Source organism: Patiria miniata, unplaced genomic scaffold (assembly GCF_015706575.1).
Source record: "Patiria miniata isolate m_02_andy unplaced genomic scaffold, ASM1570657v1 HiC_scaffold_22, whole genome shotgun sequence".
NCBI lineage: Eukaryota > Metazoa > Echinodermata > Asteroidea > Valvatida > Asterinidae > Patiria > Patiria miniata.
The window spans coordinates 9805286-9817543 of record NW_024037061.1 but is presented as its reverse complement, the minus strand read 5'-3'; the positions used below and the strand labels follow the sequence as shown (position 1 = coordinate 9817543).

The 12258-nt window shown below is 43.2% G+C and overlaps 1 protein-coding gene across 1 annotated transcript; it reads right to left on the bottom strand.

Annotated features, from left to right (window-relative positions):
- Window positions 1-6811: 6811 nt before the first annotated feature.
- Window positions 6812-7120, bottom strand: LOC119730023 (ficolin-1-like). The gene has a single exon (XM_038202814.1). It carries the CDS (start codon window positions 7118-7120, stop codon window positions 6812-6814), a length of 309 nt encoding a protein of 102 aa, XP_038058742.1.
- Between the last annotated feature and the right edge of the window lie 5138 nt (window positions 7121-12258).

Below are 12258 nucleotides of genomic sequence, written 5' to 3'. Positions count from 1 at the left end.
AAAACAAAATAAGTCTCCGGTTTCTGGTATGGAGCTTCCCCCAAAAATGGTGCGGCTACGCGGCGTTTTTTTTTTTTACCTGATTGTTTTGCTTGAAATGTCTGCTGATGACTGCAAATGGTGCCCGACTAAACTTAGTGCAAATATATGGGAGTCCAGAGAGGCCCCATAAACCTTATTCTCGACCATAACCCAATCTAAAAACACGTTAAAATAGTACAGCAGCAGGATTCCAGTCAAACCAGTGAGTTTGGCGGGTTTGAGACATCATCTTTCATTGAAAAAAAAAAACTTTTTCATTTTGCCGACGCGCATGGCTACGGCGACGCGCGCGCACACCAGAAATCGGAGACTTTTTTTTTGGCCTAATGGCCGTTCATTATTTGTGTCAGGCGCGGTTCTAGAGCCAATATTTGTTGGGAGGGGGGCGCTAGCAAGGTGGATCCAGAATTTTTTTCGGGGAGGCGTGCTGAAATGTAGACCGATTATTTTCTCCTACACTTAGGCCTCTGAAAATCAATACGTGGGGGGGGTGGACTCGTGCCATATTTCCCATGGGGAGCCCTGATAAAATCCTACAATCAGGCACACTATATTAACTAAAAGTGTATAAATGCACCCTTCTCATTTAGGGGAGACCGTTCCCGTGTACGGCAAATTCTTACATTTTGCTAGTGCATTTTTTTTTATGGAATTGGTTTTTTTTTGGGGGGGGGGGGGCTAGACAATTTTTTTGGGGGGAGGGGGATAAAGCCCCCCCCCTAGCCCCCACCCCTCCCCCCGTAGAACCGCCACTGATTTGTGTGGCAGCCATCCCCCTCCCACTGGTCTTCTGAGGTGACCAACCCACCCGGTTTATGGCACCCGATGGATCGGCCATGGGTGCTGGAGCAGTTTCCTGAGATGAACATCACTTGTCCACCGCCCATTACTGGAAACCAGCCACAGCCACAGCTATCGTCATCAACTCAGCCACCATTGACGTCAGCTGCCGAAGTGCTAGACATCTTGTACAGCCAGATGCTCAGCTCCGACTCCTCCACCGTGCTTCCCAGCTACCGTACAAGCCCCAACCAAGAGAGAAGGACCAGCAGTACCAGCACCTCGGCCATGGAGAAGCCACAGGACGACGACCAGACCAGACCAGTGAAGTTTGTCCTAATTTTTTCTTCAGCAATTAGAAAACGAATGCAAACTTATGTTTTTTTTTCTTATGATAGGCCAGAATTCCGTAGAATATGGATGATTTATGTAGGAAAATAAGCTTTAGAAAATTATAGCCAGATTTAAGCTACAAAATGGACATTCTATTTAAATTATTTTAGGTTTCAGTGAGAGTAATTAGGACTTCATTATGAGTAAAGCAGGTTGATGCATTCAGCACTGATTTATAGATGACAATCATTTATGTATTATAAAAGAATGTATAGAAAGACAAAGAATTATTTAGATCAGGAAATCAAAGGTTCATTTAGTGATAACAAAGAACAACATTAAGTAACCGGTACTTTTACATGATTTACATAACAGGAAACAGAAAAGAGATATATTTTTGTTCCTATTGTTTTATTTTGGTTTGTTTTTATCATTGCTCTGTCAATAAAGCGGTTTCTTAACAAAAGCTTTCTGGTCTTTGAACTGCATGATTGAAGTGGGTGAAGAATTTGCTGCTTGCATGATAGATCAAATTTTGCATATGCACAACCATTCACACTTTGGGAGTAAGTGTTGGTCAAGTTAGGACCTGTATTTTGAGATGTGAAGTGTCTTTTACTGGGGAGTGATCATTCTATCCTGCCACTCTACAGCACCAGCAGGGGAGTTGAAGTACCTTTTAAGGTACTCCCGTTGTTGCTTCTTGTTCAGAGTGTCTCTGTTCCTTCCTTCTGGTGGTGCGTTCACCATCCTGCCATTGGACCTCATCTCTCCAGTTGCCAGGGACCAGATTGTGTCCCTCATCCTCATGGTCCACCTCGTTCACTAAGATGACTGGAACCCTTCTCCTCAAGAAGTTGTGGAGCACGACAGCAGCCTCAATGATGTCTCGCACTGTAATGAAATTGAAATGTATTTATCACACATGCAGAAAATATCCCGTATTCAGTACATTACAAATAACCATCATTAAACAATTTCTTTACATATAGGCCAATCATAAAAATGTACTACACATATTATTACAAGTATTTATAAAAACACTGGTGCAGTATTGAGACTTACCTGTGTCTGGTCTCTGTTCCAAAGTTCCAAGGAAGCATCTGAATCGCTTGGCCAGGATCCCGAACGCATTCTCCATGAAGAAAACGTCTGTTTATCGAGATTTTTTTTCGAAAATGAATAAATATATCAATATTTATACAACCTGGTGATGTTATACTATAAGTTTTTCTGGCTATTTTAAAACATGTTTCTTTCAAATTCACCAACTGTAACATTCAATTTTGTCCAAGAAAAACTTCACATGCTTCTAACAGACCCAATTTAGTCATTTACCATACAATTCCAAAGTTTGGTTACCCTCTTTAGTCACCGGGTCGAAAATATTCGCCATCACAGATCAAATTCGTCTAAGCTGTTGCCGAATGGCAGCATTCAAAGATCAAATGGCAGCATTCAGAGGTCTGGCGCAGACGAGACGAAATCGAATATTCCAGGACAAAACGTGTGCTAATGGTTTGAATTTGCTTGAAGTGAAATTTAAATTGTCTAACAAATGACGAAATTAAACAATTGAAGTGCACCAAATCTTTGTTTCACGAAGGAGCGATTTTCCGTAAAAAACTGGTCACAGTTTGCATTGACAGCAAATGAAATGTTATAAGATGCGGGACGAGTCTATGAAATACCGGTTGTAATAACACCAACAGCAAATTTAGACCAAACGATAATTATTTTGTTTTTGCAAAATCGCAATAAATTATCTTATTTAGCTTGTGTGAAATGCTTGGGGGAGCTTGGGGAGCGGAGGGTTCGTCGTCCTTAAAATATTTGTGTTGAATATGCGCTCTTATCAATATAATAATTATATTGTATTGTTATGTCTACGTGATATTTAAGCGTGTATGGTTACAAACGTGTATGTGAAAAGCTGAGTCAAAATCGATCGATTAAAATAAATGCCCACAAAAAAAAGAACCCAGACTCAGTTTGAATGGTAGTGAACTTTATTTTTGAAACATTGAATTTACAGTATAACGTAAATTGTATGCATGGTAAATGTATCTATCAATGATATTAAAACCTTGCAAAAACCTCATTAGGGTATGTACCACTTGCTTTTAACGTTTGAAATGTGTATTTACGTAAACCTGAATGATAAACACATTGTTGTTGGCCTATTTATATTGTACAGCAGGTGGTTAAATCTTGTAAAAGTTATCCTTCTAAACACCTACATGTACCTGTTATACATAAGGGAATAAATGTGTGCTTGGCCGGTTTCAAACACTCTGTTTAAGACTGGTTGGTGTCTGGATGCAGATAATTACCCGAGCCGAATTCCCATTCACTCTGTGATCATGTTCAGCTTGAGAAGTACCATGGATGAGTACATCGTCCATGTGGCATATGACTCCCTCGAGGCCCTCCAGAATACCAGACATTGTCTGCTGGAATATTTCTGGTGCAGAGCTTATGCCGAATGGCAGCCTGTTGAAACAGTATCGACCGAAGGGCGTGATGATTGGCGCAAGCAATTTTGACTGATCGTCCAGTGGAAGTTGCCAGAATCCACTGTTGGCATCGAGCTTGGAGAATATCGTGCTTTTACCCAGCTTGGCCAGACTTTCGTCGACAGACGACATGGGGTGAATCTCGCGCTCGACCCCTTTGTTGAGGTCGACACATATGCGCACATTGCCATTTGATTTGGGCACTGGAATAATTCCCTAGTTCGCCCAGGTTTTTCCCACGTGACACTCACATGAGCCCGCCCATATTCAACCCACATTGGATTGCCGCTTTTCCCCATATGACACCCATAATGGGCCAGGCGGTGTTCTGCCCACTTGCTTTCGCCCACGGTTTTCCCATGTGATACCCTTATAGGCCAGCGCGAACATGGGTTTGCCCAGCTTTTTCCCTAATGACACCCATGGGCCAGCCCGTGTTTTTCCCACACACCCGGTTTTCACCATTTACCCAGTGGCGTCGCCAAGGGGGGGCCAGGGGGGGCACGTGCCCCCCTGGAAAACCTAGTGCCCCCCCCCCCCCCGAGTGCCCCCCCCCCCCCCATCTGAGATTTGGGTTGGTAAAAAAATATATATATATTTTGTTATATTCAACTCCCATCATCTGAGTTGGTTAAATAGCAATTTCTGGAGATATCTTCAGATCGAATTTAGCATCAAATGTGGCACCATTTTGCATCTAGCCCATCCTCCGTATGCGAAAATTTTCCAGGACGGCGATCCGTATCCACCTAAGTGCCCCCCATCAAATGCTGGTGCCCCCCTGTGCCCCCCCAGACTGAAAAGTCTGGTGACGCCACTGCATTTACCCCCATATGGGTCAATCTGTATTCTGCCTACATGGAGTTGCCCAGTATTATGACACCTATACGGGCCATCCCGTATTTTGCCGACACCGGCTTGCCCAGGTTTTTTTTCCAATATTTCACCCACATGGGCCAGCCAGTACTAGTATTCTGCTTACATGTGTTTGCCCAGGTTTTTCCCCAATGACACCCATATGGGCCACCAGCCCGTATTTTGCCAATTATGAGCGTGCCCAGGTTTATCCCATATGACGCCCACATGGGTCAGCCGTATTTTCCCCACATGGGCTTGCCCAGCTTTTTCCCTAATGACACCAATATGGGCCAGCCCATATTTTGCCCATAACAGCGTCCCCAGGTTTATCCCATATGACGCCCAAATGATTCAGCCCGTATTTTCCCCACATGGGCTTGCCCAGCTTTTTCCCTAATGACACCCATATGGGCCAGCCCGTATTTTGCCCATTATGAGCGTGCCCAGGTTTATCCCATATGAGGTATGACGCCCACATGGGTCAGACGGTATTTTCGCCACATGAGTTTGCCCAGGTTTTTTCCCAATGACACCCATATGGGCCAGCCCATATTTTGCCCATATGAGCGTGCCCAGATTTATCCCATATGACGCTCAAATGGGTCAGCCCGTATTTTTCCCACACGGGCTTGCCCAGCTTTTTCCCTAATTACACCCGTATGGGCCAGCCCATATATGAGCGTGCCCAGGTTTATCCCATATGACGCCCACATGGGTCAGCCCGTATTTTCCCCACATGGGCTTGCCCAGCTTTTTCCCTAATGACACCTATATGGGCCAGTCCGTATTTTGTCCATATGAGCGTGCCCAGGTTTATCCCATATGACGCCCACATGGGTCAGCCCGTATTTTCCCCACATGGGCTTGCCCAGCTTTTTTCCTAATGACACCCATATGGGCCAGTCCGTATTTTGCCCATATGAGGGTGCCCAGATTTATCCCATATGACGCCCAAATGGGTCAGCCTGTATTTCCTCCACATGGGCTTGCCCAGCTTTTTCCCTAATGACACCCAGATGGGCCAGCCCATATTCTGCCCGAATGGGCTTGCCCAGTTTCTTCCCATATGACACCCATATGGGAAAGCCCAGGTAGACCCCCATATGGGATAACCCATATGGGTCCCATATGGGAAACATAGAGGTTTGCCCATACCCAGGTTGCCCAGATACTTCCCATATGGGCCCCATATGGGCTTGCTACCTGGGCAGTTGGTACAGTCAGTGGCGAAATCACTCCTTGTTTCAACATTGATTCGATTTCTAGTTTTACCTTTGGAAGAAGCGGATGCGGAATTTTCCTTGGCGTATGTTGACTCACAGGCTTGGCACTTGGGGCGAGTTTGATGTGGTACTCCGTCTTGAGTTTGCCCAAACACCTGAAAAGAGCTGGAAATTCAGCACGGAAACTGGCTGGTGGTGAACTTGGTTGAACCTCATTGATTTGTTTGATGAGGCCAAGTTCGACGCATGCTTTTTTGCTGATCAAGGAACAGTGCTGGTTTTGGATGACGTACAGTTGTTCCTTGATTTGTCCCTGCCGATACTGTAGTGTTGCATCTAGCACACCAAGTACAGGAAGATGGGTGCCACCTGGTCCGCGTAGTGATTGACTCGTTGCATTTAGTTTCTGTCCAGCTAGCCAAGGCTCGGCGTCACTGACGACAGAAACTGTTGCCCTCATGTCTAACTTGAAGTATGTTTTGTGTCTATTGACGGATATCTCGGCTGTTCAGTAGTCTTTGTTGCTGGAGACTTCACCGAGGAATGGTAAGTCCGAGTCATCATCAAGCAGATCCTGCACTTCGTGAACTTTTGAACTGCGGCAGACAATTTTTAGAGTTATTAGTATGTCATCGGCACAACCACCCATAGCATAGAGCAAAGTGCTCACCTGTTCCCTTTGTTGCTTTTGAGACAGACCTGATGCTATTCGATAGCGTTTTAAGCGCTTGATCCACTTTGGCCACAACTCACTTTGACTCGGTCCATTTCCGCCATCAAATTTCCATGGTAGTGGGAGATTAGTTGTTACTTGTGGCTGTCTTGCTGCTTGGGGTGGATTAGAAGGCATTTTGCTGGTTCAGAGACCGCTGCCACAATGTAGTAATGTGACAAGAGATGGTTTTATGGGCAGGCAATGCAATGTGTTTATTCCAGGATGGCGACTTACATGGCAAGGTATCACATGTGCATAACATGGTGACACAAGAGGGCGCTATACAACATAGCCATGTTGGCTTACTCTACACCCGGGGATATTTGGAAGTCTGGGTACTTCGCTCATGATGTGTTGCCCTCCCAGTCCTCTAAATCAACGCTTAGCTCCCATGTTCCACGTGAATCATCAGACGTCAGAGTCACCAAGTTGTCATTGCCCAACCAGAACTCACCGGACAGATCGCCAAAGCCAGACTGGTACTCGGCCCAGTTACGGTAGAAGTCTACGCTGCCATCTTGTCGCCTCTGAAACACGATCCATCCTCCGCCGTCAGTTCCCATGTCACAGTAGACACGAGGACTGCCAACACCGAATCCCTCTGGGTAGATTGTGTATGTACCGCTTGAACGATAACCGGCATCTAAGAGCATCTTGCAACTTCTGTAGCGATTCAAGGAGCTATCAGTCAATGAGTAGTGAGGTGTGTCCCCATCTGCATCAAAGCACGCACTCCCTTGAGTTGTATAGAAGTTTTCGGGATGCTCTCATCTTGTAGAAAGGTTCAACTTACACATTTACTGCAGTCGTTAAAATTAAACGACTTGCAACGTTCATCCATGCTGCATTCTCGTCCGCAGAGGACACGAGATCGCACAGTTTTAATAGCATTATGCAAATTCTCTTAATGCGCGATTTTCAGCAGCATAAAATGTATGTTCGCTTGTATAAGATGAAGTTTCAACTCCAGAGACAGACAGAATAGCTCCCTGAAATACAAGGGTTGTAATGTAAATTAAATTCAAAACAAAGATCTTTATCGCCATCTTCTCCTCTTGAAACAAAAGATTCAACGTCGCAATCAGTTTGTTCTTGAAAGAAATCTAGCGATTTGTCGGGTCTGATTAAATAAATGTCGGTAGCGATTATAAAACTGCATATATCGTAAAATCACTGCCTTGTAATTCGACGAGAAACGTTTGTATGTCTTGCTCCAGAGCTGAGGATAAAATGATATACCCCGATATCTTCTTCTTCTTCTTCTTCCATTAAGTACATCCCTCCATAGTGGAGTATTGTCGTACTTGGGTGCAAAAGTGCTCGGTCACGGGAACACATATTAACGAAGAGTGCAGTAAGCTAATTTAGAACTTGGTGCAAGTAAAAACGATGCCCCTGTGGCATAACTAGTAGAGGGTGAGAGGTTTCAAGCTAGTCCGGAAAATCTCCAGTGACTGAGCTGAAACCACGGTGGCTGGAAGGGCATTCCAGATGCAGATGACACTTGGAAAAAAGCTGTGCTGGTATGATAGGATTCTGCAGTGCTGTTGTGTGAACTGCTGTGTTATCACACTGAAGATAGCTCTAAATGATGTAGAGGACCGGCAGGGACGGTAGAATTGGACCTCATGCCACGTCAACGGCTCGTGATTGGTCAATTCTACTGCCTGAGACATACGTAGCTTTTGATTGGCTGAACCTATGTGGGCGTGTCATCTTTAATAGAGAACGTTATAGAGCACTTAAGTCATTATCGATCACCATATCAAGGCAAGTGGTGTAATAATAAAGCTACAGCCTTTGATATCAATTTCACGCTCATTGATTCAATGCTTAAAATAATAAGAGGGCTCTTTTGGATTTCACGAGCTGTCGGTTAACGAAGACGTGCGGTATTCAATTTAAGCAGCACTCTTAATTAAAAAGACGAACCGATGATACAATTTTCCTCCTACGATATAAATTCTGTTCCAGCGATCTTATGGATTATAGGGGAGGCTGAGGCTTGTTGTTATTTGGATGGTTACCATGACTACACTCTTTTACAGCAGGCAGCCATTCCCTCGATGTTATGGTACACAGCTCGGCCTACTTACTGACACCGTATATTTAACGGAGTACCAGGAATAAATTACCAACACGCTTAAACCGATGCATAATACGAGTGCCAAGGCCGACGAGGGAATTCGGATCAGTAGAGTATTACCAAACAAAATCAATTCAAAAGTATTCCGCTTAAAAGAAGCAAAAAAAATCCGACCTCAATACTTATTTCTGAAATATGTGTTAATTTGAAACAAAGAAAAAAATCTTAATTATGTTAGATATACGCCGTCATTCAATAAAATAAGGCCTCATTTATGTTTTCGTTTTACTTACAATGCATAAAGGGCCAAATAGGTTTTTTTAGTTTGTATACGGCGTCCAAATTGTACATGGAGTGTTTTTGTTGTTGCCACGACGTCACAATGGAAAACACACATTTTAAAAGTGATAATGTTTTCATGCGACCCAACCAACTTTTACGCTGAATACTTTTGATTACATCAATGGAAAAAGGAAGTTTTTTTTAGGATGATTTGACGTAATGATTCACAATGAACGGTAAACACATATAATGTCACGTTAAAAATACAATTACCAAGATGAATCATTCACTTGCTATTTTCTGATCGGCTTTTGTCTCATCACGCATCAAAACACAACTGAACACTGCAGTTTGATGAGAAGCATCAGCTCTAGACATAAAGTTCGAGCGAGGACCATTAGTCGAGTAATGGTTGATAAGGGACGTTATTACGCCTGCGAACTAATAGCAACTCGCGAACGCCTCAAGTCAAACGAACGATGGCCAAACGTCCTGGCTCCCCATTGTGCTTTACGGTGCGCACAGCTATTGGTAACCAGCGATGGAACCGTCAACTGTGCCCCATGCTCAAATAGTCCACTAGAGTAGCCCAACAATCCTTCATTCGAGGCAAATAAAATCGAACTATTGCTAACTATTGTTCGCACCCCCAACTCGCTCATGTTGGCTGTTTTAACGTTATCGAATTTGTCTCCTTGAAAAAGGGCAGTATCCATGCCTGTGCTGCCCTCTGTAGGCTGGACGCGAGCGTTGACTGTGATGGCATGGTGCACGGCTGAATTGATTGGAGGTCCTTTGAAACCGCTGTAAACATTGGATGCTGCCCTCTATAAACTGGATGTCCGCTGTTCGCCTCACCACACAATGATGACAATTAATACGAATTACGACAAATACTACATGTTTTCCATAGCGATCGCGGTGCGGCGACCCCCACCCGATCCCACAATGCACTGCGGTAAACATTGCGTGACGTTATTAGTACAGGGGGTTATTGGTCCCGTTTTCGGAATAATAAAAATGCAGGGACGGGCCAAAACTCATTTCAGGGATTTTGAACTATAACTCCAAATTGATCAAGGGTGATTAGGTGATTAGGTGATTAGGGTGATTAGTTATGATCTTAGGGTTAAAGTCAAGGTTGCAGTGATGGCCGCAGAGGCGGATCTAACTTCCCGGAAACGGAGGGGGAGGGGTTATATCAAGGGGGCTGAGCGAAAGCGTGCCAAACGTCATGCCATTTTGGGTGGGGCAGGAGGTACACCCCCCCCCCCCCCCCCCCCCCCCCCCCCCCCAAAAAAAGAAAAAAACCTGAAGTCTACGGAGCTTTCCCTTGGATTCCAAGGAAATTTTAGAATAAAATAGGTGCTTTAGCGTTCCAATTATCATTGTTGGCCTGATGTTACTAGTTTCATAACATTATAATCAGCGGATGAAAGCCCCCCTCCCCCCCAGATTCGCCACTGGGCCTGTAGACGAGGTTACAGATGGAAGGGTAGACATATACATTTTCTTGTTTTGAAGCACAGTTCCAGTCGCCCTACAGCAGCTAATACAGCACTTAAATCACATTCTTGCAAATACATGTAGGAGACTTTGAATAAATCAAGAAAAGCTCAGTCATTGATTGGTTCTTGTCACTCGGTTTATTCAACGTCATAGGTCATTGGAACCTTTTCGTTTCGTGCCGCAATATACAAGCAAAATAGCAAACAGCAAACTGAGTGATAAGAATCAATAATGGTTTGGTTCTTATCACTCAATTTTTTCATCATTATTATGTTATTATTTACATTATGCAATGTACAGGCAAAATGGCAATTAAAGACGTTTAGGTACAACCAAATTAATCTAGTTTTCTGCTCCCTGTAGCTTTATTTTCCATATATTAAGCAGTTATCATTCAGGGTAAATTGAATTTGACTTATTTCATTTTCGGAACATAGGTATCCATAGGACAGGGCACACGTAACATTATGTGATATGTTCAGTCATAACAAAAATGGGATATCAACTTGTTTACTGATTATTATTGTTTTACAATCGTTTCTTATTTCATTCATATTTACATAATTTAAGCGCAGCGACAAAACCACAATGTACAAAAGCTGAAATCGCAAATCTCCATATTAACAACGATGACTTTGCGGATTAGTGGAAAAGCTTTTCACTTGTATTATTTTGAGAGAAAGAAAAAACCCGCCACCAAAGTTTTGAATTGATATTACTTGTTGAACTATATTTCATTGATGCAATGTTTTATTTGTACAATATTTGTTTCTCCATCAAGACTTAAAACATTTTGATATTTGGCCTTTATCCTTTTGTAAGCACGAGACAGTTTTAAATAATGCGTTGTTTTGGCTGTCATTCATCGATAGATCATATAGCTTGAGATTAAAGAAAATTTCACATTGAACCAAAAGTATTGAATATGATAATGCGCTGGAAAAATTCAATTCACTTATTATTTTGGCTGTTGAGGGCGTCCAAAAAAACCCCAGAAAAATACTTGTTTTCACGGCACAATCAGATCTGCTCTGCAGGTTAACTTGTTCTGATAGAGGTGGAACCCAGTCTACCATGTGGTAAATGAATTTTTGTCAGGACGCAAATAATTCTTAATTAGACAAGAAATTATTTCCAGATTAAACGTTAGCCCGTCGTTTCATTCGATGTCTGTGCTTTCATTCGATTTCTTCAATTACTTAGAATGATTTCAAACAGGGGAATGGATGGGGACGGTTTGACATAAAATGACGTTTTGGGGCGCTGTTATTTACAAATGTATATCAGTGAAGTAGCATCCGCGAGGGGTAAGGGGGTATTTATCCCCCTCCTCCATATTTTCTCACTAGACAGTGCCGTTTTTTTTACGAGTGCTTACATTTTGTAACGTATATCGGCAATATTGTGCCACCATGAACAGCGCCAACTACTGTCCGATAGTGCCCAAAATAGTCTGGTTCCCTGTCCGCATTGTCCTTTACACTTCAGATATGGGGACAGGTAGCTAGCGGTAAATCTTGCATACATCAGGAGGCATCCCTCCTAATATATGCAAATGATATGCATGACGTGTACAGGTCTGAATTCTGCCTTCTGAATTGAACGTCACAACGATAACGTTTGCTGGAACGAGCCTATTGCAAAACAAACAATAGCTGCGCCACGAATGTACAGTTTCGGAAGTGGTGAGCTTCGATTTTTGCTGAATTCGAAAATGTCTCTTGCATATATTTATAAAGAGAGAAGAATTATTGTTCAGTAATGATGATTTTGCCTACTTTTTGTGGTAAGACAAGAATAGGTGTTTTTATAATCATGCGTTGAATCACCGCCCATGCACTAGAGCTATACAGCGATTTGAAAATAAGCAATCATGATGCGCGCGCAGAGGTGGCCCAGTCAATGGTTTTAAAT